Source organism: Mirounga angustirostris, unplaced genomic scaffold (genome assembly GCF_029215605.1).
Source record: "Mirounga angustirostris isolate CCGP_5_RB_7025 unplaced genomic scaffold, mMirAng1.0.hap1 SCAF_8, whole genome shotgun sequence".
Classification (NCBI taxonomy): Eukaryota; Metazoa; Chordata; class Mammalia; order Carnivora; family Phocidae; genus Mirounga; species Mirounga angustirostris.
Genome location: NW_026991716.1, coordinates 59,699,317 through 59,727,263, shown reverse-complemented (window position 1 = coordinate 59,727,263; position 27,947 = coordinate 59,699,317). Strand labels below are relative to the sequence as shown.

Sequence of the window (27,947 nt, the reverse complement as noted above, 5' to 3'; positions counted from 1 at the left end):
GAATATTGATTTTATAATCTGTACTTGTGCAAGATACATTTAGTTTTGTATCAGTTAATATGATTTGTAGTTATAGTTACCATATTTTTACGACATGACACAGCTGTCTTTACTGAAAAATTGTGTATCTTAACTATTTGGGGAAAGACAGTTCTTCTTATGAAGTAGTGTCTCCTCCATATGAGAGATATTTTTGCCTCTCAGACTTGCTTAAAATGGATATCCAAATTTTGAATGGAAACGTAAACACATGCATACCACCTACACAGCACAAACATGATGTTGAAGTGATGGGGCTTTTACGAGAAATTAAGTTGTAAAAGGCAAAACACAAACACAACACAGCAAAACAAAAAGCACCTAAATATTTTGCATAATCGGGTATATATTCCACCCTTTGGGAAAGTGAATTTCAACAAAACTTAGAGAAAGATTACTCGGAGCCCATGAATTGAAACTTTAAAACTGAACTGGACAGATACCTCTAGGAAAAACTCAAGGCAAGTTCCTGATGAGCTCAGTTAAAAAGGGCACAGACAAAAAATGAAAAAAATTACAAAAATATTTTCCAACAAAATAACGGTTCTGGCCTGTATTAGGAATACTAAATCCCAGAATGCAACAAAGTCTGGGGAAAGGGGGTAATTTAACAAGGGAGCAGGATGAGTACTGATGGATGAGACCATGGCTTGGGTAGGATAATCTAATACGGTGGTTCTCCAACATCAGCATGCATCAGAGTACCTAGACAGCTTGTGAGAACACTGGTAACTGTACCCCACCCCACAGTAGATCTGGGGTAGGGCCTGAAAGTTTGCACTTCGAACAAGTTCCTTGCTGCTCTGGAAAAAACTACTTTGTTCCTCTTTCAACAATAACTGTAAAGAGTACGCCAAAAAAGGCTGAAAGGAAACTAAATGTAGGAAAATAGGAATTAAATGAATGCCTAGTTATTTTAAAGAAACTCAGGCTTCTGGACCCCAGACAGATCACATCCATCTTGGAACACAGATGTAGAACCTGGCACCATGGCTAGTGATCTTTGAGAAATTATGGAAAGCAGATAGAGCAAGGGAAAATGTTTGATCAGTTGTCCAAAAACAGAAATGGTAGACTTTGGAAACCAAACACTACTGAGGCTGTTTCTTAGCAATATTTTGTTAGATATTAAACAAGAAAGAGTGATTCCTAATCCCCTACCCCAGGCCCACTGTGGGTGGGTTGCCAAGTTATGATAATTATTCTACTGCTCTGCTATGAGTATTTTCACTGAATTCAGAAATGAGAATATGAACTTAGTCTCTCATATTCTTGTGATTATGACAACTCTGTAATCTCACAACCTGCAAAGATGTTTAATGGTCATGAGTTGATTCTGAAAAGTATATATACTTAAAGGGAGTCCATGTGGGGTGGGTGGGAGGTGTCCTACTGAACACAGCAGGGTTCTATCCTCATTCTCTTCCCATCCAATTCCTTGACTGACAGTTTGAATAAATATTTAGAAGGTATTCTCATCAATCTTTCAATGGCCAAAAAATTTCAAATGGATAGAAGGCTAACCTGAAACTAGCAAAATCACAAAGAGAGATAAATGCAAGGCCAGATTTTTCTTCAAGGAAAAAACCTAGAGCCTTTACCAAATCCTCTACTGGTAAAGTCCTGACAACTACTACAAGAGGTCTTAGGGATTTTAGATGACAACAAGTTGACCGTTAGTAGTAATGTACCAGTTGCTATGAAATGAAATGCAAATGTAGATAACATTAATATAAGTAAAGTGCTGACTGTGAGAAATGCTGAATAAGTGTGTACGTTCGGGCACCATAATTTAAAAACTCTTGACAGACTGGAGGCTATGTGGGCACTGTGCCTGCCGGGGAGGATGTTATGAGGAATGAATGAGGAACCATGGTTAGTTTAGCCTGGAGAAAAAGGGCTTGGACTGGACTAAATAGGATTTGCTTCCAAACATCTGGATATTTAGATGAAGTAGACAGCCACTCTTATTTTAGAAGGCAGCACTAAAGTCAATGAATATAAGGTAAAATAAGGTATATTATATATCCCCAATATAAAGAAACATTTGCAACAACTGGAATTATCCAAAAAATGAAACATGTAGTTTCCTTTGAAACTCCCGAGTCATCTACTCCTGGTGAGAGTTCAGCCCCAGGCTGAGGATACCCACTGGGGACACCGTCTGTGGGACCCTAGCTCTCTAATGCAGAGAGCACCGAACGGTTTCTTCTGGGCCCCACTAAGCACGTAGCAACGGCAGCAACTATGATACACACTGTGTTTCATCCTTGCAACAACCCATATTCCACAAATGATGGAAGTGAGGCACAAAGAGGCCAAACTGGCCTTAGACCTGACAACCAGGAAGCAGTGGAATGGAAGTCTTAGATCTCATAGTCCATGCTTTCCTGTTGTCACTGTGCTTCTTATTAACCATTCTTAGTTTCTCTGTCAATCCTCATTCTCCCTTCACCCCCCGCCCTCCCCCTCCACCACATTTTGCTATTACAGTGCTTCCCTTTGAAATATTCTATTTATTCATCCACATGCATATGTGATGTGTAAGCTGTGGCATTTTCATTAAAATCAAAATCATAAAAGTGATTTCACTTCCCTAATGATATTTTCTTTTTTTTTTTTTTTTAAGATTTTTATTTATTTACCTGAGACAGAGAGAATGAGAGAGACAGAGAGCACATGAGAGGGGGGAGGGTCAGAGGGAGAAGCAGACTCCCTGCCGAGCAGGGAGCCCGATGCGGGACTCGATCCCTGGACTCCAGGATCATGACCTGAGCCGAAGGCAGTCGCTTAACCAACTGAGCCACCCAGGCGCCCCCTAATGATATTTTCAAAATCCATATATTCTTACCTGATCGACAAGCAATGTCTACATCCTTTTCAAAGTCTGTCTGTAACAACAAATAATAAGGTACAGAATCATCATTTAATGAAGACCTCGAGTGACTTTTACTAACTAGATTAACTAAAGTTTACAGATATCTGACTAGGCAGTACTAGATTATTGTTTTGTGCAAAAGAAGTTTCTTGAGGAGTAATCAAATTATTTTCAAGCCTATTTCTTAGAGACCAAATGTTGAATTAAAGCAGTGGAAAAGTGGCATACAATTTTAATAAAGCAATACAATACCCACTGTCATCTTCAGTCAGGAGACTGACACCATATATAAAAGAATAGAGTTTCAAGGCAATTCCTTAAACCACACTAAAAAAGAATGTGCATTATTATGAACATACTTAAATGTCTCTGTTATTTGTATTTTTATTCACTTTGAATATATTGTTTATAAGATAGTATAATGTAGTATTTTATAATACAGGTTTGTCAAACCCTTAACAGTCAGACCAGGCTCTTCAAATGATCCATTTTCATTCAAACTGACAAAAGCCTTTTAGATCTAGGAATTATAATCGAAGATTAAACAATACTAATCTAGTCTACAACCTGCTAGAGTTCACTTTCATCCCCATACTTTTAAACAGATCAGTTAATTTTTTTAAGTGGAAAAATTAAATTAGCCCATCTTAATCAAGTTCTTCCAGTCATATACTGGATGATATTATTTAGAATTTTTAAAATTTATTCTAATGTTTTAAATTAGAAATTTCAGTATTCATCTGGTTTTTTTTTTTAAATTTTTTTTAAAGATTTATTTACCTGATAGAGACACAGCGAGAGAGGGAACACAAGCAGGGGGAATGGGAGAGGGAGAAGCAGGCTTCCCACTGAGCAGGGAGCCCAATGCGGGGCTCAATCCCAGGACCCCGGGACCACGACCTGAGCCGAAGGCAGATGCCTAACGACGGAGCCACCCAGGCACCCCTCATCTGTTTGTTTTAATACAGAATTGATAATTCCTTCTTAAGTCTTAGTTATTAGTATATCGTTTTGACTATTTTATGTTGTCTAATCCAAAAACATTCATAATAAATTGAGTATATGGTAAAAGCAATCTCTATTTAAGTCCTGTTTTCAATGAATCAGTTTAAATCTTATCTCATTTCTAAAAGACACCGAAGTGCTTATGCCTAAAGGACCACTTAATCTCACCAGTCAGAGCTCATGTACAATGACTGAGTTTTCATTGGAATTGTGACCATGCCCTTCTGCCTTAGGGCAGTGGTTCTAATCTTAGGCTGCATATTGGAACCACCAATACCTGGGGTCCCACCCCAGACTTTCCGATTTCACTGGCCTGGAGTGTGGATTCTAATGCACAGATAAGGCTGAGAACCATGCTTTAAGACCAGAAGAACAGGTCCATAGTGTTCTGGTCTGTAAACAAACAGGTTCCTGTGGACAAATTGTTATCCCTCATTCTGTGCAGGGATGAAAATACTCTGGTGTTGCGTAGAAACCCCACACTCAACACACCAGAGGGCCCATAACAGATCTGGGATTCCCAAACAATTCAAACAGAATGGTTATCTGGTAGTTCTAAATCTGTTAATGAACTAAAGCCAAAGTCACTCAAAATGGGACTTGGATACTATTTTAGTAGTGAGAATATTTTGTTTACTCCCATCACAAATCATTACTTAATCAAGAGTCAGAAGGAAAATAAAAGCTCACCATTATTTGAGCATGCCCATTAGGAAAAGAACTTGAAGAATCAGCATTGATCGGATCCTGACAGTTTCTCAATCGGCATCTAAATGCATCCTGAACCTGTAGGGGGGAGAAACCCATTAATTTTCTTCTCTCTTGGTAATGACCAGATACTCTCTATATTGGCAATCAACTGAGAAATGATAACTATCATTGTTTTATATCTAATACCCATTTTGCTTACTTCTTAATACATATACCAGTATCCCTGGACTTTATGCCAAGGACATCTATCACTTGCCATAATCTATTGGGGGAAGTGCTGGAAACTCCTCAGTTTTCACCAGGGCTGCGTCTGGCTGAAAAACCAGTAATTCTTGCCAGAGGGCAGATTTATTTTTCACTGTTCTAACCAATGTGCATGTCTTTCAAGAGGGATTTCCTATTTGATATGGCATAATCTTCATAATAGCTTTAAACATTGCAAAAATGAGATTACTCAATGATCTTTTGACTGGAATTGATTTGGGATCATTTAGGAACAACTATTTCTTGTCTCCGTTCAAGTACCATGTGCCTTGGTGTAAAAACAAAACACAATGAAACAAAAAAGGTAACAAAAACAACTCTTTCTGGTTGTCTTAAAAGAAGAAGAAGAAGAAAAAAGATCACTTTGCAAAGCCAGATTTCCTTAATACACATTTACAATTGGATTCTGAGTAAAGAAACATATATCACAAGGAAATTTGAAGAACATTAAATCCTTTATTAAACGAGTAAACATGAATCGATGAATAACAAACACATAAATCAATTGATAGTTATTCTGCTCACATGATGCCTTCCCATTAACATGTCCTTCCCACTTCCTGTGGCTCATTAGGCTCCTAACAAGCTATTGATAGACATTAATACAAGTAGCTTCTTATCCAGTCAATGGCAAGGTCATTTTCGTATTTTGTTGTTTTTGACTTCACAGGATTGATATTCTCCGTCTAGTTTATTATAATCTGTTTTATTGGATTAAAAAACCAAGCAGAGATGATGTTGCATATCCCCTATTTTACCAAAGCGCCATCACACAGAGGACCAAAGTAAACACGTAATGAATGATCTTTACTTCTGAAAAGCACTCACATGAAATATCCTGTCACTGTTCTGCTGTGAAATGTGTATAGTATACGTATTGGCCGGAAGAAAACGGAGCCTGTTGTTTTCTGCTCCTCTCACCCATATCCTAAGTCATCACTGCGAGATTTGGAAAGTGACCAAGGGTTTAGTTACCGCCACAGAGTCCTGGCCAACCAGTACAATAAGGAGACCTTTGTCTACTTCCTTTTCTCCACCTCAGGTTAGAATCCTGGTGACGCAGCCACTATGGCTGTGAATTTAGGGAGTGGGGAATGGACTCAGTGCTCTCTGACTTCTTTTCTATCCTCTAATTCTAATATATCTAAATCTGAGATTTACTGGGGAAAAAAGAGTGAGGAGTTGTCTGCTATCAATGAGCAAGGTGATTTCTTCTTTCCTCCTTCAAACACCTCAGTACAAATACAGGCGAAGGGAAATCTAGTCTCATCATCTTTTCCCGAAGAACTGGATACATATTTAGAACTAAATCACCCAGCTTCTCCCTTGAAGGAGACAGGACATGGGAAATGTTAGAATCTTTAAATGCAAATGCTTTCAGGATCCTCCTTTTTAGGTTAAGAAGTAATAGCTTCGGGCGCCTGGGTGGCTCAGTTGGTTAAGCGACTGCCTTCGGCTTGGGTCATGATCCAGGGTCCTGGGATCAAGCCCCTCATCGGGCTCCCTGCTCAGTGGGGAACCTGCTTCTCCCTCTCCCACTCCCCCTGCTTGTGTTCCCTCTCTCTCTCTCTCGCTGTGTCTCTGTCAAGTAAATCTTTAAAAAAAAAAACAACTGCAGGGGCACCTGGGTGGCTCAGTCTTTAAGCGTCTGCTTTGGCTCGGGTCATGATCCCAGGGTCCTGGGATCGAGCCCCACATCGGGCTCCCTGCTCGGCGGGAAGCCTGCTTCTCCCTCTCTCACTACCCCCTGCTTGTGTTCCCTCTCTCGCTGTGTCTCTCTCTGTCAAATAAATAAATAAAATCTTTAAAAAAAAAAAAAAAGAAGTAATAGCTTTAAGTCATAGAGTGACACAATAATAATCAAAAATTGGTAATGAGTCTAGTGTTTGCCAGATGATCACTGTTTACTACATAGAAATTTGCACTGGGGAAAAACAATATCTGTTTTCAGGACAAAGAAAAAAAAAATCCAAAGAACCAACCTCAGAAAAATAGGTATGTGCTAATTTTCTGTTTGTGCCCCAGAGCAACTGTTCAAGTAGTACAATTTATAAAGGTAGATAAATCATGTGTTAGAAATATGGCTTTCCAGGAGCTTGTCACAAGAAATTTTTTTTCAAATCTATTTCCTTTTTTTTTTAAAAAGATTTTATTTATTTATTTGAGAGAGAGAATGAGAGAGAGAGAAAGCACACGAGAGGGGGAAGGGACAGAGGGAGAAGCAGACTCCCTGACAAGCAGGGAGCCTGATGCGGGACTCGATCCAGGGACTCCCAAGATCATGACCTGAGCCGAAGGCAGTCGCTTAACCAACTGAGCCACCCAGGCGCCCTCAAATCTATTTCTAAATACTAGCATATATAACACATGAAAGTGGCACTTGGTAATACCAAACATTAATTTAACTGGTCCACGCTAACCACTCTATTTTCAGACCTTCAGAGTCTAGCTGTCAAAAATATTTTTGTCTGACAATGAAATATGGAATGAAATATGAATGAATGAAATATGGAATGAATGATATGTGGAAATGAAATATGGAAAAGCAACTTCTGCTAAGTTGCTCTTCAAAATCCACTATCTGATCACTTGAAGGAGATATAAAAGAAATCTCTTTTTTTATAACATACACACACAAAATCAATCCTTTAAATTACCAAATTCTCAAACATGACAATGGATTAAGGGCATTTCTACCCTGGAGAATCAGTCAATGCTTTGTCAATCAGCTTTGTCCATAGTCAATGCTATTTGGAAGAAACATAAAACAGAAAAGCATAAAAATTCTCCAGTAAATTCAAAGTCATTTTAATGGTCATATAAATGCCATAATTTAAGTGCTAGATTCTCTGACACTTTCAGTGCTTCTGTTACTTCTAATTCAGAAAGCTTTGCAGGAGAAATTCTGCTTGATTCCAAATGCTCTGTTTGATTTTTACAAATCTTAAAAATGCATTCAGGCAATCTAGATGAGTTAGCCTTAAATATTTGTCCAACACTGTCAGGCAGGAATGATTAGGCTAGATTTCATAATGCATATTCCTCATCACAGAAAAAAGAGTTTCAGGAGAGACAGTACCTGGAAAATATATCTGTAGCTATTTGGAAACATTTTGAAAATTAATTGAATTTTCTATCAAGTAAACAAAAAGACTTATCTTTGGTGAATCAATTGTACTCATGGAGATTGTACTAATGGAGAACAACTGGAATTTTTTAAAAAGCAAGTCTACAAGGACCTTAATCTAGACAAGAAGAAAGCATAAAAAAACAAAGACAGATCTATATTTGGCTATTCCATCCCGATATTAAAATCTTCTGTGCCAACTGTCATATTTATAGCGCAGGACAGTAATAGTTTTGGTATTTCTTGCCTTGTGGTTAAGACTGAAGAAAAACAATTGTTAGAAGGTCCATATATTTATCATTTAAACTCCTTCACCCGACTTACTACTTGTGGGGAATAAGCCACTCATTTTAGGTAACAATTTAATTAAAAAAAAATTTATATAACTCCAAGTTCTTGCAATATTATCATTTTTTAAAACTTACGCAAGACCAGTAGAATACAATTTTTAAACTTGTCTTGAATAATTAAATGTTTGACATATTACGGCACAATTAAAATCTAGCCTCCAAAACGTCCTCTTTTTAAAATACTCTCCCAATAGGTCTTTAACCTTAATTGACAGAGGGTTAAAAAGTACTGGGGGAGTAGCAAAGAACAGGTATGTAAACAGCCTTGGAATATTTAGGGCACTTTAAGGAAATCTGATGTCCTTTTGTGAAATGAAAAAAAGAATGTCAAGAGACATCTTCAAAAATAAGGTGAGGTAAAAAGAATAACCTATCAAGGCTGTCTTCTCAAAGTATCCATCAGGGGCACCACCAAAGTTATCCTGTCTAGTTCCTGCTGGGGGCTGCTCTAAAAAACCCCTGCAAAGCCATACACCCTTTTATTGTGGATGGTTTCCTGGGTGAGGAATGAATTCAAACAAGTTTGCAGGGGTGTGTCTTCCTTCAGTCTCCCCCCACAGGAGAGGGATCTGGTTCCTCTCAGGAGCAGCAAGCCCAGAGCTTCTCGGCTGGTCCTCACTCTGAAGGCAGCTCACAGTGTCACTGTGATAGCTGGGGCCAGATTTAGAGATTGCTGGGGAAGAGCACTGAGCAATGTTTGGCAGCTCTGCAATGGAGAGAAACCTCACGGGCAAGAGCGGCACTGCTGGAAATGGGCTCTGTATTTAGCTACCAAGCAGCTAAGACCCCAAATCTTTACCTTTAAAGACGACAGTTCTACCTGCAGTTATTCTTGATTTTCTATTCCAGAGGATCATGTGAAGACAAGCAAAGAAATTAAGTTGCATTCTTATAATTATTTGAGATTGTTAGCTTGGTGGGGGGGAAGGGAATTTCTTATGCATTCTCTTTTTTGTCCTGGATCTAATGTCTACTATTGTTTCTATCGATTCATATTAAATAAATGACTCAGCTCTTTTTAATCATATTAAATTCCATATAATTTAATCATTAAATGAACCAGTAAGATTATTCTCAGTTTCATGTGTGTTATGCCAATGGACATAAATAACATGAATGACTTCACATTACGAAAGTATTACATGACTTCTCTGATAGCAAAGGAAATAAAAATGGTTTGTCCTTTGCTTGACATGGAAGGAAAAATATGGACTTTATTCCTACATTTCAGTCCTAATGACTTTCTACTGGAATCTTTTAACATCTAAAGAACCTATCACTCTCAAAATTGTTGTAGCTTTCTACCTTGCTTTGTATCAGTTTGGGGGGGTAACAGTAAGCTTCCCTAGAGGACATTTCACATATATGATCTGAAAAAATGTAATACCATTTCTTTAGCATGCAAATGAGAAAAGGAGGAAGGGAAGTTCTAGGTCAGACACCCCCACTTAGGCCTTCACAGAAGATACTTCATTTTAGCCTCAAGCCATCCACTTCAAGGCAAGAAATAAAAACCTAACTCATGACCTCTATTCTTATATTTATTTTAAACCTCTATTCTAGACATATTCAACTTTCTGCCACCAGTGTAACAATGTTGCAAGGTGGGATCCCAGGGAACCGGAAGGAGTGGGAAGTGGGATTTGCCTATCCTTTTGACCAGATACTCAGAAGAATTTTAGGTAAAGCAAGCCATGGTTGGATTGAGTTTGCCAATCTCTGCCATGAACTCTGTCTCAGTTTGTTCACAGATGCTGATTAAGGCTGATGAAAATATTCATAATATAATTGTAATTGTGCTCAGGTCAGGAAAGCCTAATCTGGAGGGAGAGGTACAATTTATAAAAAATGGAATAAGGGAGGTTGGTGATTTCTAGGAATAAGTATATAGGAAGAGAAGCATACGATCCTTGCTTATGTCACATCCATGTTCCTATTTAAAGGCAGTCTTTGTGCTTTTCCATTCTCTGTTCTGATCAAATCCAGCTTCATTGCAGTACCTTCAGCCATTCTCCCATTCCCAGAAAACAAACACAACACACAAAATGATCTTTAAATGTATTTCTTCTTGAACCTTCAATTTGGCCTGACAAAGAGAAGGCTCTTAGCAACCCACTCCCTTCTCCCTTAAATCTTTGTCCTTCTGAGCAAGCTGAGAATCTCAGAATCAGCGGTACCCTGACCCTCCTACCCTGGACCATTCACTAACTCTATGAAATCTATTGAACTTCTTCACGACATGACATACAGTGGCCTCTTACCATGACCACTGAACACCCCAATGAGAATGCTTTAAAAACACCACTTAATCAATGCTATGCACTCAAATGCTGTCAGTACTGTCTTTCTCTTGGGGTTACAGTTATAATCTTTTTTTTTTTTGGAAACCACTCTAGTGTCTAGGATCACATCACTTGCTTTATGCCTCCATGTACCCCGGATGGTCCCAGAGAAGACTACTCTATATCCACCATAGGCTCCATTCCATGGACACCACATGCCTAGTAATCTCTCTCCATCTTCCCTTATTCAAAACTTCCACTTCCTTAATCCTCTGACCCCGTTTCTCCGCTCAGGACCCATTGCATTCTGAAGTCTCCTATCACCCACTCCCTCATTTCCAAAGACTAACTGAAACTCTTGCCCTCCCTCATTAAGGGAGCGCACAGATAAGTGCTTCCTTAAGCGCTTCCGTAATAATGAGTCATACCTAATTTCCCTGTAAATAGTCAGGCTTGGAGATTCATGCAACTCTCCATCTGAACTATATTATATGCAGTATGACCTCTTTTCAAATTGCTCTCTAGTTATTTCACCGCTATTGGCTTCATTTATTTTTTTAATGAGAATATTGGTTTTAGATGAGATCCGTAAGGATGCTTGTCTGTTTTATATATTCACAGTCATGTGCTTGTAAATCATTTTGTTTGTCTGTATTCTTTACGGAAATAAGACCAAATTGGAAACTGTAAGAAAAAAAAAGGCAGAGGGGAATGAGAGGAAGAGAGAAGGAGGGAAAGAATGAAAGAAAGAGAAAACTGTTTATGTTTATTTCAAGCGCTTTGTTACAAAATTGCTTCCTGGGTTTGGATGAGGAGTCTGGGACCTCATCTGGTGCAGCCTAGACCTCCTGCCTGTGCTGGGGAAAGAGAAAAGGGGAGCTTGGCCCTTCTTCCTGCCCCTACAAAGCAGCCGCAGGACCCCCACATACTGACACAACAAAGTCATCTATTTAAGCACTTGCCTCTTTCCTTCCATTTAGTGAAAGGGTTTTATTGTAGCTTATTTTGTATCACAATCTTGTTATTTTCTCCCTCTGACATTAAGCTGTAAGATTGTCTTAGAGCCAGGCACAGCCAGAGACAGGAGAGATGAGAAGAATGTGCAGGCACCAAGAAAGCGGTTTCCTAGCAACAGTAACTATTTCAAAGGTTTTGTAACTTGTGTAGTTTGAATTTCCATAGCAATGTGGAGAATAGTAAATAGTAGATGTCGTTATGTGCTTAATGCAAATGAATTCTAATCAAGGAATGATGAATAAATGAAGGAAGCATCTATATTTATTTTATTAGATTTTTGTCTTATTAGGTATTACACATATTAGCTTCCAAGATCTTTGTTTTGTTGCTGAAATTAATGTGTGATAAATCATTTGGTTTAATTTTTTTTCTTCTTATTCCCTCTTTTTGTTTTCTCTTTTGTCAGAGGCATCTACTAAAGCAATTCAACAGACAGAATTGCTCCAGAAGATGAAACTATATTTTCAAGAATACAAATTTTATGAAATTTAAATATTGAGATATCAATCTGGAGGTCACAACGAATTGTTATGCAAATAATCAATTTGCTTTTTTTTTTTTTTAATGTGGAATATAATTGAGTTGGCAGAACCAAAGTGATCATTTCTCCCTTCCCTTCTGACTTGAAATGATTTGGTTTTAAAATTGGATCCACTAAAAGCAAAAGCACATTTAGAATAAATCAAGCCCCATACACATCACATTTAAAATGCCAGTTATACTATTTCTTTTCTCCTTCTTTAACTGCAAGGCTATATTCCTCCCCTGTGTACACCTACCTCCTTCACAGTAAGATTGCAAAAGTAAATATAGGAAAAGGCTTTTGAATTCATATTGGAAAAATCATTAAAGACTACAAATGACCAAATTATGTTACTGCGTGTCAAAAATACACAGAAATAAAAATATGTATATTTGTATCCAGTCTCTCTCTAAATCGAAGGAAATATTTCTTACGCTGCTTATACATTTTTAATAAAGAAAAATCCATACAAATCATCTTGGGTTATTGTGAAAAATATTTTAAAGTGAAAAAAGCAGTAGAGGTAAAACTGTATTCCTAAAATCTCCTATGGGATTATCAGGTAGTTTGATAGGAGTAATTACCCAGTATTTTATAGGTAGCTATCTAGACCATTTGCTTTGGTGTATTTTTATGGAACGTCTGTTCACAGGAGACACTGAGGATATGGGAAGATGTTCCTACTCTCTTGGACTGTGGTTAATGTTAGCACAGTGTGATCACAGGTAATATGAAATAGACCTATTGCTGGTGTGTTAGGCGATATGCAGTTAGAAGGTCAAAAAGAGTTCTTCTGAACCCGGTGAGGCCTTCTTATGATGTGGTCCTTGAGATTTGCAAAAGCCTTTTAAACAAGGTTCTCTTGGTCTTTCAGTAAAAACTTCCTTTGAGAAATGCTGAAAGAGACTTGCCCTGTAACTGACATCTGCTCTGTGTACTTACAGCAGTGTATTAAGGTCAATGCAAAAATAATGGATATGTGGTTTTTCATTTCAGTTTTGGAATGAGAGTGATGACACTCTGCTATTAATTTATCAGCCATAAAAGTATTCAATTTGAACTAATCATTGAAAATGAGTAACAGGGCCAATATTCATATTTTTACTCCCTATTAAAACAGAAAACATATACTTACAGATATTTTAGCAGAAGCATTTATTATATGATTTAATTACCCTTAAATCATGTTTTTGACAGTTACCAGTCCAATTAGCAAGTATGGAAAAGTTCTGATGGAAATAAATTTTTGTGCCAAATATTTTCTTCATGTAAGCAACAAAAATTTGATAATAAGCCACCAAAATATCTGTTACTTTAAAACCTGAATATTTTTAACATAGCCTAGGGCTATCTCCAAAGCTTATTTCTGAAGAAAAAGAGAGGCTTATTTAGAGATAGGATACTTTTCTCCTCTTTAACACCTACACTGTTGATATCTTCTGAAAATTGCATAAATATATTATGTATCTTGCTTAAAACCTGCAACTGTTCATCCTTAATTGTCAATCAAAAATGCATCATGTGTCTATTTGCTTAGAACAATTTTGTTAGATAATGCAGACCACCACAAGATAGCTATAGCTAGAGAATAACGTAGCCCTAAATTATTCAATTTCCCTTTAACTTTTACCTAATTTTGGTCTACAAAGAATTAAATACTTGCAAGATTTTTAATGCTGATATTTTAAGTAGATATTTGTGATGAGGGAATTAAAAGGCTTGGCAACTATAAGCTGAATGAGATTTTTAGATGATGAAATATTGTCTCCTTTGCAATGTGAAGTCACTCTTCTTTTCATCATATAATGTTCTTAGAATACACATGTGGGTTTATTGCTGACATCTGTACCTTACTGAAGTAGCTCAGAAATATTGTTCTTCCTATCTGGTAAATCAGGTAAAAACCTTTGGTTACCTTCACGTATCACTGTAAAAACTGTGTGGTGTGCAGTCAGATGCCCATGAGTCTTTCTGCAATGTGCACATCATGATAAAGTTCTCAAACAAGCTGGATAATGCGAAATGACAGTGTAGACTATTTCTTCAAAATTACTAGCATGGCACTGTGTCATTGTGTTTTAGTCGCCACTGTCCCCAGAGCAAACATGAAAAGGACTCATAAACTTTATAAACACTATGTCAGTGCTTGCAAGCACTCAGCATAATTTTTGCACTGCTTGGAAAACAGTATTTTCTTGCTAAACAACTTACGTCTGACGTCTATCACTGCTCAGTGGATTTGGCGCAGGTTAGTGTCTCAGCTCATGAAGGAGGACTTGTTTTCCTCACTGCTGACAATAAACCTCAACCACGACCTGGAGAAATGCTGTGATTATAGATCTATAGTTCCTGGAGACAATTACTGCCTTTCGTGTTCCATTGTGTACATTTTTTTTTTTCTAAGTATAAACATCCATCTCAAAATCATTCACCTTTAGCAACCTTAATTTAGTATAGAGACACAAGAACCATTGAGCAATCTTCAACATTTTCTATCTAAAATGAAATTAGTTAAGTATGAAGGAATCGGGATATGTTGTGTGCAGAAGCAGGAATTTGGGAATGGGTTTAAGAGATATCATTGTATTATGTTTATGAACTATGCCTCTTAAAAAAGATGCCACCCCGCACCCTTATCCACCAGTGTCTCTAACAGACTTCTCTCCACCTATGACCTCTCTTGACTCTACTCTCCCTGGTGCCTGGGACCCACCCCCTGCAGCCCCCCACCCCCCCCACCCCCCCGCCGGGAAGCATCTTCTCTTACACAGTCCCATCTGTTTTAACTGTCACCTTCAGGATCCAAAGAGCCCTCTTGAACTTTGCCTTAAAGCTTCCCCTTTAGCTTTGACTTTCCAATGATTGTCTTTAGAGGAGACCATTTTAATCTGAAGATATTAAAATAAAAGATCCTATTTGTTAACAAGGAAAATACGCATCTAACCATCATCCCTCTCTGCCAGAGGAATTCTCTTTCTTACCTCTCTCCGAAGAATGCAGTGGACCATGACTATCACAAAACCTTGCAATGAATCAAACACGGCAAAAAGTATTTGGAACAATATGGAGCGTTTGTCTGTCATGGCTAGAACTGCAGACATCCACGTCAGAGCCAGAAGGGGCAACACCACGCAGGAACTCCAAAGAGACGCCCTGTTGGGAGAGAGAGCGCACTGTGACGGAGCCGCACGTCATGCCCCAGGCAACAACTAAGCCCCCGTTCAACAAAGCGTTCTCGGATGTGGCACCAAGACCGTTCACTTGGAAACCATAAAGCAGATAACACTGGATAGTTTTATTTATTTTCTTATAGCCAATCCCACACTAGTTATAAAGGCAGTTGCCAATTATAGATAGTTAAGTATGCTCTTAGCTCCAATAGGAGCAAACATGGTTTTTTGGTTTTTTTTTCCACAATAGCATTTTCTCACATGCACTGTAAAAGATTTGTCACGAGAAGATGTAAATGATTGGGACTAACATGGCGTTACTGGCGGTGGTGGCTGACAAAGCTGTTGTCGAAACTACTCCACACTTGGCACATTTGAGCGTCAAACCGCTATGAGGCTCACTCATCTGACTGCAAACAAACAGAACACCCACAAAAAGAACAAAATATTGAATTGTCACCAAAAAAAAACCACGTTGCTGCTGCAAGTTAGCTTTTAAATACGATTTCATGCAGAAAAGTTTATTTACCAAAGATGAATGCTCCAGGTTGTCTCAAAGATGCAATTACACTACACATTATTTTTGTAACATTTACCTTTTAATACGATGGGCCTTTGTTGCATGCAAAAGCATATTCCCATCAATTACAGCATAAATGGCCCGGTGTCTACAGTTCAAAATTATCCAGTACACTGAGTCAAACATAAGCATGTGCTTGTGTAGACATACAGTGAAAACCCTTTATTCAGACCCCTGGTTATCAAACACATCAGGACTCCTGGCTTCAAAGATTTTCATTGTCATTTGCAGAAGGCACGTGGTATTAGTTAAAACCTTCTGAAATGTAAACATGTATATCAGAAGTCCAGTATAAGAAGATATATATTTTAGGTGTTTAATCATTTGTGGGAGATGTAGCCTTTATCTCAACAGATTCATATTTTGAAATTTCTCACAGCATCAATGTATTATCCACATTTTAGGATGATCTGAATATAGGGGCTGATGAAATTTGATGAAATATTAGTTTATAATAAAAGGGGTGATAGCTTAAGGCTTTAATAAAACACATTTAACATTAAGTTCAAAATATTCTTTCTGAACATTTTTTCATAAACTCCAGTTCAACAGCATTTACATGGTCTATTCTAGTCTGGAGGATTTTGCAGGTAAATTTAGATTCAAGTAACTCAGATTTAACCTACTATATCACAGAAGCAAAGTCATGCTACACAGAAAAACTTTGTACACCCTTTACATTAGAAAAGAGTCCCTTGAAAATGACTGGTTTATTAGAACATAATGCTCTCATGAAAAACCAAAAAGAAATTACTTGAATCAAAGTTCAAAACATCTTGAAATAATTTTCTGTGGTATACTTCTCTTGTCCATTCTCTTGTGGTGCTAATGTCTAAAATATATGTTTTCCCAATAGGCTTTTTCAAAATAATATTTAGTGGACAGGTAATGTAATAAAAGTGGCAGGACAGAGAAAAATCACAAGATGATCATAATTCAGAACGTCTGGTTTCTTCTAAAGAAGTGCACTCATTTGTGAATAGTGCTTGGATGAAATAATAAATCTGAAAGCTGTTAAGTAGATTGATTGACCAGTAGACCCCAGGAGAAAAATCAAAGCTTTTAGAGTTCGATGTGGGGGTGGGAAACATGATACTAAATCATTCGTTTTACTGATTCAACCCAGGACCTGTGTCCTAGCACATGAGACCAAACTTTTCACAATAACAAGTAAGCAACGGTCTATCCAGTTGGATCATGAGTGCCTCAATGGACATGCCAGTGTGTCTGAAACTACTCTCAAAGGAGTGCCTATTTACAGCAGTGTTCTCCACAGTGGCTGTGTATCAGATACATATACCCAACCCCAAAGAGTCCAATTCAGTGGGGCTTAGGCATCTGCCCCCCCCCCTTTTTTAAAGATATTTATTTATTTATTTGGAAGGGGGGGTAGGGACAAAGGGGGAGGGGAGGGTAAGACAATCTCAAGCAGACTCCACTGGAGCCCACAGTGGGGCTCAATCTTTAGACCCTGAGATCATGACCTGGGCTGAAACCAAGAATCGGGTGCTTAACTGACTGAGCCACCTAGCTGCCCCGGGCATCTGTGTTTTTTAAAGCCCCAGAGATTATTCTGAGGAAAAGCAGGAATGCACACAACTGCCCTAACTACATATTTGAGTATCTTCAATTTTATTAAGCTCCATCAGATTAATATTAAAAAGGCATGACTGATCTATTGTTTCCTTTATCAGAGAAGATACGCTATTTGGTATTTGCGCTTTGAACACAAATGTGGCTATCTTTCTTAATTTAAGGACAATGTCTCTAGGCTCTAAAACAAGATTGAAAAGCCAAAGATGACTAAAAATTAATTTTAGTTTAGTACACAATATAAACAAGTATTTTAGCCCTAAGAAAAATGAATTTGATCTAGGTATGGGCTTTCCTGAAAATAAATATTAAGCCAGTATTTGAAATGCTTCTTTCTCTTTGAGATTGATTTGTGATTGACTGAAAGGCCTATACATACTTCCCTTAGTCAGAACTAACTGTTGAAAACTATGCTTGATGTTAACTAGTTGGACACCTTTGGAATTCTATTATTAGATGCATATGGAGTAGAGGAAAGATAGGTTACCCAGGGAGATAGGATATTCTCCCCTATTTTGTATGAATGCTACAGAAATTAATATAGTATGAAGAACACACAGTCTAAATGCTAAACAGGGTTGCTGCAATGGGAAATAAAATTTAGTTCTTTGTTACAGGGGAAATTATATAAAGTAAAAAGTGCTAAGTTAAAAAAAATTGAATTTCCCGTAAGTTCAAATGTTACCATATCTACCAGGGCACCAGGGTATTCTGTCTACTCCTGCAGGGTCTTGGAGTCTACAAGCTTCCCTTCCCAATTTTCTTTTTCTTTTGCTTAGGAAAAAAAAAAAAATTATCTGATTGGTTCATTATTGATACTATGTAAAATCCCCTGAAAAGAAAATACTCCCTTTCCCTTTGGAAAAAATCTCACGATATTTGTATAAGACCCTGGTAGTTTCCTTAACTTCAGGTAGATGAGATAAAGCAATTTAAAATAGTAGATAAGAAAGTTCCATTGTAAAAAAAGAGAAAAAAAAATGAAATATCCTGCTTGAGATATATGTTAACAAGGAAAATATTCATATTTGAATAAACATGCCATTTTATCTTTTCATTCTTTCCAATTATTTTGCATAAGATATATTAATGGCAATCAATTCCTCTTTGGTAAATATATGTCATGTATTAGAAAAACTTAATATAATTTGGGTATTAAAAACTTGTCAAGCTATTGTGTATTTCTTAAATATTCATTTACTCATTCTTTTATAAATATTTATTGAACATAAACTATTGCTTGGCAGTTTCTAATAATTATAAAAAGGAGGAAACAGGAACAATAAAATGGGAATAGGAACATACTGGTTCTAAATAATAAACAATATTTCAAAAAACACTTGATATCTACATATTTCCAATGTGAAATGGTCAATATTTATAACTAGGAACATCAATTGTTAATTAGCTTCTTGCTCAGTGCTTCTTTAGTTAATTCTAACTATTTGTTGTTCACTGAAATCTTTATGACTGTTCTCACTGATTCTCTGCAAACTAAAATTAGCTTCAGATACTTCTACAAAATTTCCTTCAATCACACTTGGAAATAGCAAATTTCAATCTATACACACTTAGGCAAAAACTGCATTTTATATTATAGAAAAAAGTTCTTAAAATCTAGAATCATTAACTTGTTGATAATTCTTTTCCACTTTGAACAGTAACCAGCATTCTGCTTTTATAACACATATTAAAAACATTTCTATTTCTCCAATGGAGGCCTCTGAACTAGAAAAACACAGATTCAATTTTGCCAGTAAAACAGATGTAACTTCTAATAACATTTTCATAAATAGATATTTTAAAATTAATATGTAGATTAAAGTGGATAATTTCTAAATTCAGAATATGACAATTTTGTCATTCTCTTAAACGTATGTTATCTTTTACAAAGAGCTATGTAAATCAAACCAGATCTTTACATTTAAAATGATTAAATGAGAAAAAAATACTGACTGTAAATTTAATACATCCTTAGCATTATACTCATTCTGATGATCCCATCTCTCTCTCTTTTTTTTTTTTTTGACCTTAATGTCATGAATGGCAGAATCACAGATGCTTGACTGATAGAAGTCAGGGTCATTTGAAAACAATCTATTTTCTCATTTAATGCATCCTAACAATAGCCACCATTTGTTGAATGAGTGTTTGCTCTTTGCTATTCTAATGAATCCTCTGTACACATTGTATTTCATACACTCTATTATGAGGCAAAAATCATTATCCCCATTTTACAGGTGAGAGGACTGAACTCCAGAATAACTACCTAACATGCCCAAAGACACACATAGCCAGTAAATTGCAGAGCTAGATATTGAGTATGGCTTTGTTCAAAAATATTTTTTACTTCAAGGCTTTATCCTAACCAATAAACCTCCACCCCTCCAATTAAAAAAAGATGTGTGTGTGTATGTGTGTGTACGTGTGCGTGCGTGTATACACACAGACACATGAGTTTATGTCACTAGTGGCAGAACCGAGGTTCTATACCCCGTATTCAGTATGATGGATTTATTCTTACATGATTAATCTGGACAGAAATACTGAAGCTGTTGTTCCAATTCCAACCATACACGGCAGACTAACAAGAATAAGAATGTGAAAGCTTCAAGTTCAAATGGTATAGAAAGCTCAGTGTCTGTGCAAGTTCAAGTTTACCTAGTTAAAGATGCTATGAAGACTCACCTAAAGTGAAAAAAAGTCTCTAGGTGGGAAGTGATGCCCCCCTTTTTTCCAATGATGTTCTGATTACACCACTACAGCTCTAAAGCTTGATATGAATGATACCAAATTTTTATATTCAAAGCATTTTACTCATCTTTGACTAGGGGGAACAATACCTAGATTACCTTACTATATAAATCATTACATAGATTACAGAAACATAAAGGACTTAAAATTCTCACTGGTCAGTGATCAAATACTGTGACTATTAAATAGTAACATAAGTTATTAAAGAAATAGCAATTGTAGGTAAGTTTTGAATGCAAGTACAAAGAGAAAGGATAAAGCTATAAAGTTTTCATAAGAAAAGATACAAAGGGAAATTCAAAAGCATTAATATTTCACTCAAATTTCTACAAATTTATATAATGAGGTGAGCATGTAACCTTACAGTAAAAGCTGCTATCAACCTGCTTATGAAATGTTATTAGTCATTAAATGTGGTGATATCATAATGACAGTAAAATTAAAAGAGATGCTTTTCTAAATTTTATAAGTGGTTCAAATGTGCAAGTGAAAATTATGAATAAGTCTTCCTAGCAAGTTATAGTCAAAACATCATAAAGAATGAAAATATACGACAAGAATGGTGTTTCATTAGTGATTATTTCATGTGAAGAAATTTTCTGAAATATACGATTAATCAAAGAAAATGCAGTGTTTTTGCCCTAGTAGAGCTTGCTTGTCTTGATTCATGGTGTCACACACTGACATGTTCAGCCTACTATCCCGTCCTTTGTGACCCAAACTAAGGGGCCTTGCTCACCTAAGAATAAGTATTTTTATACTGATTCAAAGGGGCACAGGCACCCAATGTTTAAAGCAGCATTGTCAACAAGAACCAAATTATGGAAAGAGCCCAAATGTCCATCAACCGATGAATGGATAAAGAAGATACACACACACATACGCACACACAGTGGACTATTACTTAGTTATAAAAAAGAATGCACTCTTGCCATTTGCAATGACATGGATGGAGCTAGAGTGTATTACACTAAGCAAACTAAGTCAGTCAGAAAGACAAATACTAATTCACTCATATGTGGAATTTAAGAAACAAAACAAATGGACACAGGGAAAGGAAGGAAAAAGAGAGAGAGAGAGAGAGGGGTAAACCCTAAGAGACTCCTAACTATTGAGAACTGAGGGTTGCTCGAGGGGAGGTGGGTGGGGGATGGGCTAACTGGGTGATGGGCATTAAGGAGGGCACTTGTGATGAGCATTGGGTGTTATATGTTAAATGATGAATCATTAAATTCTACTCCTGAAACCAATATTACACTGTATGTTAACTAAGAATTTAAACAAAAACTTGAAAAAAAATAACATTTTAAGTCCAGCCTTAACATTTAATCTTCTTATCTTACAAACAGGCAATATGCACAAACAAATCCAGACTTTCTTAATGGTCTTTCAAATTATTTTTAGATATTGGTCGCATTACTTAAGAACAGCACATTGAAAACTTGAATGGCAGAATCTACCAGACACGCTGGTTCATCAAGAACAAAATTCAAGGCACAGTTAAAATGCAGTCAATGATGATCTGGAATTGGAGTATGGGATTCACTGGTAAAGAACCTTCAAAATCCACCAATTGCAGCTTACCCGGCTCTGTGTTTGAGCTTTTTATCTAGGATCCCATCTCTGGAAACAAGTTTATTAAATACCAAAATGCCAATCACCATGTTGACCTGTCAAACAGAAACAAAGGTTGACCTTTCAATGATATTGGAGGGAATCAGGTCCCCTTTTCTCCTGAAAACCCTCTTTTATTAATAACCATTTCTGAATTCTGAACTCACAATAGTGATATAAAGCACCTATCAAATATTTTATAAGTGCACAATGAAACAGAACAATTTAACAGTGGTCTGTTACTTTAAAGTTTTAAAGTACAGTAAGTACATTTAATTTCCATGCTTTGCAGTTAACACTGAGGAAATTACCATTTAATTGTCTAACTTGTAAACGGTGCCATACTATACCAATCTGGCATTCTAAGTCACCCCTGACTAAAATCAATTGGCCAAATGAGTTTTACCCTAGGAGAGTCAAAAGATTTTCAGTCTCAGTGTGAGACTAGGTTGCACCCAGGCAGGCAAAGGTGTTAAGGATTTGTCATTGTCCCCAGCAATGACAATAGAATGCCTACATTCCTGAGGTGGTGTGGCTATTTCTCCTGTGGGTGGAGCACATTTTGATGTACCATGCTTTTCTAGAAAAGGGAAAGCCTATTCAACTCACCAGAATCCCTTAAGAGATGGACACTAACACCAGTTCTTATAATGTGCTCTACTGAACACTTCTCAGCATTTTCTAAGACTCTCTTACTCTCACTTAAAAGGTCTTTTGCATAATACATCTGAAATGAAATCACACATATTTTTCTTTCTCAAGTAAAATTGTAAAAAGCTGTAGAGATAGCTGTGGTCTATTTGTAGCAGCTTATTATGATAAGCACCCACAGTTCTCTAACCTACCAGCACTTCCTGATAAAGGAATCCAGTCCAACGCTGAAACAAGATAATCAAGGAAAAATATTTTCTTCTTTTTGCCTTCCTGCCCCTTACCCTCCATGATCAACAGAATCTCAGTGCATCCCCCAATGCAAATGGTGAAGCCTTTACATCGAAACTAGCAGTTCACAAAAATCTGTTTTAAACAGGATGACTAGTTAAAAAATAAAAAAAAAAGGAAAGAAAATTCCATTTCCCCAGCACATTGGCCAGATAAAATATAAAGCTGAAATCTGTTTAACTACTGGTGTAAGGAAGATCCAAAGCAACTGTTAGGTAGGGACTTAGGAGTTGTCACTCTTCATAGCTTCCCTGGCAAGATACCATTTGATCAAAAGAAAGACTTACTTATCTTCATATTTCTCTATAATTATATGAACTAAGAGAAAAAAGTGTATTTCGTGGATTCTATTGATCTACAATTTAATCATGAGGGAATCCATCACTACTACTCCAAAGACCATACTTTGGTTTTTCAATTACACACATACTCTTTGTTTCTCCATTTTAGGGTTATATGTATATTAACTTAGTAGCTTAGGGAAATAATTCAATTGATTAAAAAAGATTTCAATGCAGCAGACAAAAATGTGTCTAATAGTTTCAATTTCCCTATGCTTTTCTCTAACACTCATGCCTAGATTTTTTCTTGTGAATCATGCACAGTTTCTGCTCCTTGTTATAGTTTAGAGGAGGGAGAGCAAACTTTAAAGAAAGAAAATGTTATACAGAGTTATTAAGAAAGATACAGCTAGCTTCTAATTTACTGAATGAATTGTTCAAGAAACCAAAGGGTAATTTTCCAATTAGAACTCTAATTGCACAGCAATGTGGATCTTTGTACTAATTCAGACCGTTTCCCCCCTTACATTTTCATTTAAAGATTTATTAGACCAGAAAGATTTGTAATTAATAATATTAGAGTGAGAGAAAGAAAGGAAAATTGGTAGAAAATTTTCATGTTCCCATGATTCCAAAAAGAAACATTTTAAATCCTTATGCATAAAATATGGCAGGGGCTCTCAACTGGGGGTTCTTTTTGTCCACAGGGAATATTGGGAAATGTCTGGAGACATTGTTGATTTTTACCGACTTGACGTTCCTACTGGTCTAGTAGGTAGAGCCCAAGGATGCTGCTAAACATCCTAAAATATAGAGGACAGCCCCACGACAAAGAAATATCTTGTCCAAAATGTTTGTGGCACTGAGGCTGAGAAACTCTGACATTTGGACATGTATTTTCTTGTTGATATTTGCTAGCAGGCAGCAGTTATCAAGATTAAGAGATCTTAACAACGATGTAGATCATACAGAATAGTATAAGGTGATATAATAAAGGGTCAAATTCTGTACATTAACAAGGAAGAATTTGTTGAAACTTACTCGAACTTCTTCACAAATGTGAAATTACTGTAAGAGAAATCCCACACTCCCATGTTTAATAGTCTTCAGTCTTCAAAATAAGAATATTTTAGAGTAATAAGGGTCTAAATAGCAGTTGATATTCAAATTTAAGTAATAACTGATAATTAAGTAATAATACATTGAACTCTAAAATTTCTACACAACAAATACAAAACCATCACTCTAACTGAAGCGAAGTAGTCTTTCTCGGCCAAGAAAACAAACAAAAGTAGTTGATTTTGATGTTTACCAGGACAACAGCGGCTGCAGGTCCAACAAAAGCGTAGAGCAGTCCTCCTTCAAGAGAGAGCCAGCAGCTAAAAATAACATCAGATAAAAACTAACAAAAATTAGTGATAAGTGTTAAACCACTGAAGTATGATATAAATTACTTGAATATGTATGTACTTAGTGCTCGAATTTTAGCACATTTCAAAGGCTTGTAATTAAACAAAAAGGCATTAGGAGATGTGGAAAAAACTAAAATTAGAGCATCTCATGTGTGAGAAATACTATATACCTTTCACAGAAAAGAAACTTTTAATATAAGGCCTTACTTTCAGGCAGTTAAAACATTTTAGACAAATTACTCTTGCAGTGCGATTTTTATATTGACTTCCAGTACAAAGGTGACTATTACATAATTTTGTAAAATGCTGCTTTATATCCATTATGAAAAATTTCAAATACTCCTTTAAGCAAGAACAGCATGCTTTTAGAGTCTTGCATATGTCATTTACGGGTTCTTCCTTGAGGCCACTGAGATATTGGGAGAAATTGGTTTAAAAGCCATCATTGCAGGGAATGGATAATCTATATTTTGTACACTTTTTTTCCTTCTGATTTTACTTTTGCCCCAGACTACTACGCCAATTCACTAAAGATAAGCTTTTGAATAAAAATAAGCGCAGCTGTGTTTATTTCAATTACTCCATTCACCAAGAGACGCAGGTTTACGTTGCTAGAGAGATGGTAGAGACCTGGTAACCCATTTGAGTAAGAACGTTTGTTTTCTCACAGGAGACGGCCATGAAGAAGACATGGGGCTTGACCCTGGAAGCTTCGTAAGGTGTAAGGTGGCCCATCTGCATGTGCAGAGTCCAGGAGAGTCAATATAAGGAAAATACCAGGAAATGTTTTATCTCTGCTGATGCAATGAATCATGCCCGCTATTTCGTGCACCTGTTTTTGACATTTGACCCTGTCAATATTACTTTAAGTCCACAGAATCAACATGCTGCCTCCAAAATTAACCACCACTGACAATAACTGTTCTGTATCTGTTCTAAGAATATACTTTTCTACGTTGGTTGTGGTGGTGGTTACCTGACTTAGGCATTTGTTAAAGCCAACAGAACTATACACTGAACAGGGTGAATGTTACTCTGCATAAATTATATCTTAATTAAAAATTTCAACCTAGTAACCTTACCCATACAGACATGCCAATACATGTATCAATTTATACATAACACACATGTGTCTGTCTGTGTGTATTCAAAGTCTGCTTTTACTTATTTCTCCTTGCCATAGGAATGGACACATAAAATTCTACTTTCCCACTTCGGGGTTGATAATTTAGTATCTATTTTTTAGATGAAATAACTAGAGAAAAAGCCTTTAGTCTGATGCAACACTGTAGTCGGTATCCCTTAGACTGCCACTACATTTCTACTATATTTTTGTGCAAGGTAATCTTCAAACTGATACATGCATTACTCATTATATTGTATTCCGTCTCAATCACAAACTCCTTGAAAGTTGGAACCGTATCATCCATAATCCTATCTCTTTCTACATCCCCAATACAGTGCCTTTCAAATACTGGGTTTTACCAAAGAGTCATACTGTTGTAAAAAGAAATGGCTTAAAGATAATAGTGCTGTAGTAAGCCCTCCTCTACAACAGAGATGACTGGGGAGTTTTGCCTGTTTGTGTGTTCACATAATATAGACTGCAGAAGAAAAACAAGCGTTCTAATGATACGAGTTCTGTAAACTCTTTGGAAACTTCTTTCGGATGGGCAGGTGACATGATGTGTCTTAGCACAATCTCCATTTGGATGAACCCACCAGAAGGTCTAATTAGTGGTAATTCCTATCTCAAACCTGAAGACGAACCAAAAATCTCACTTTAAAAATTTATGCTTCTAATAAGATGTGCACATCTCTTTCACCATTTCTCAACTGCCTCCTCAGCTTGAAAGAGCAGATGAAGTAAAATATGAAAGTGTATTGTTTTACATTTTAAATGTTAAACATAAAGCTTACTTATAAAATCTCTCACAGAATTTATCAGTATTACAGCTGTGATTAGGATGGGCTGATACCATACCCTATTTCTTCCCTCTAATTTCTCCCATAGCCTAGGCATTTTCTAACATGTATTCTACTGATTCTCCTGATCTGCAAGTTTTAGTATTACCTTAACATGGCAACAAAACCTGAACTAACATGACACAACTTGGTTGATACCAATATATATTATCATTAGTGAAATCAGAAGCTCAGAGCAGAATCATATTCTAAAAGGTAAACACCAAGGTTTATTCAGTTCTAAAAAAATGTATTTGAGATTAAACGCACAAAGTAAATATTGAAACATTTTGAAATGCACTGGTCTCATGAGGCAATGGGAAACTGAAACAAGGATTCTGCACAGGGCTTCGGCATTTACTTCCTAACCTCTGTGCATTTAAGCTCCCTTACATCATTCCACACTAATATGATTTCTACCATAGTTAATGACTCAGGGACAAAATGCAAGCCATCAGCAGTGCCAACCAAGATTAATGAAGCATAGATGATGATTTATGATTTATCACTGTGGATGGACTTACTAGTGGTCAGTGCCATATCCTTTCGTCCTCGTGAAGCCTACTGATGTGGCCACTACTAATGCTGGTAAACCTGCAAGAGAAGCATTGTCACACTTCACATTCAGCCATAACCACTGTGCACTCTGGCTCAAGCAAAGCTAGGACAGAGTCAAAATGCTTACATTGAAGGAACTACCATTGCATTAATTCTTTCAATAAAGTATGTTTCCATTACAAAATTTCTTTCAAGTACAAAAATATGAGGGCGACAGCTGGTCTTTTAACTCAGTGCACTTCTCTAATGTTGCTAGGTTACCACCACATTTGACATGGGTTTAAAGGAAACTAATAACAGAGATTTAGTATATCTTTTATTTTTTCCCTAGGGGTTTACACTGTTATAAAGGAAATTTGTGGTTATAAAGTCAGAAAGGCAAAAAATGGATATTCTGCTCTGATGGAATATCACAGAAGTGGGACATTCAGTTGGCCCCATATTGATCCACATCCAGTTGTACTTTGAAAAAAATAAATTATATCACATAATTCATTCTTTATGATTTACTTATAATAACAAGAATGTAGGATCAAGGTTAAGGGCCCGAAGAAATTAATTTTGGGGCCTCCTGATTATCCTCCTTTTAACAATCCTGAACGAAATTCAGAAAATATATGACAGTTTCTCTTCATGGACTTCTAGGTAGGCATCTCTCCACACATTCATCAGTCCCTCTTAGCATTCAATTGCCTGCATACCTGTGCCAATTTCAACCTAACATCTTTTAGTTTATATTTATAGGAATCACACTCTCCTTATTCAAGTTCAGTGGAACATCCCTGTGTTTTGGTGAACAGAGCTCAGTCTAATCTATGCTGTTTAATTCTTTTTTTTTTTTCTTTTTTTAATTTTGATCATGACTTCTTTTCAGTAAGATGA

The 27,947-nt window shown here is 36.7% G+C and overlaps 1 protein-coding gene across 1 annotated transcript in view; it reads right to left on the bottom strand.

Moving 5' to 3' along the window:
- ADGRB3 (adhesion G protein-coupled receptor B3) overlaps nucleotides 1–27,947 on the bottom strand; it is a 707,437-nt gene that overhangs the window by 37,744 nt on the left and 641,746 nt on the right. The window contains exons 22-28 of the mRNA XM_045867061.3: nucleotides 27,032–27,101; nucleotides 24,443–24,509; nucleotides 21,878–21,963; nucleotides 15,678–15,776; nucleotides 15,178–15,349; nucleotides 4,613–4,708; nucleotides 2,891–2,930 (exon numbers count right to left, since the gene is read on the bottom strand). Coding sequence (XP_045723017.2) covers nucleotides 2,891–2,930; nucleotides 4,613–4,708; nucleotides 15,178–15,349; nucleotides 15,678–15,776; nucleotides 21,878–21,963; nucleotides 24,443–24,509; nucleotides 27,032–27,101 — 630 coding nt within the window. The remainder of the gene's footprint in view (nucleotides 1–2,890; nucleotides 2,931–4,612; nucleotides 4,709–15,177; nucleotides 15,350–15,677; nucleotides 15,777–21,877; nucleotides 21,964–24,442; nucleotides 24,510–27,031; nucleotides 27,102–27,947) is intronic.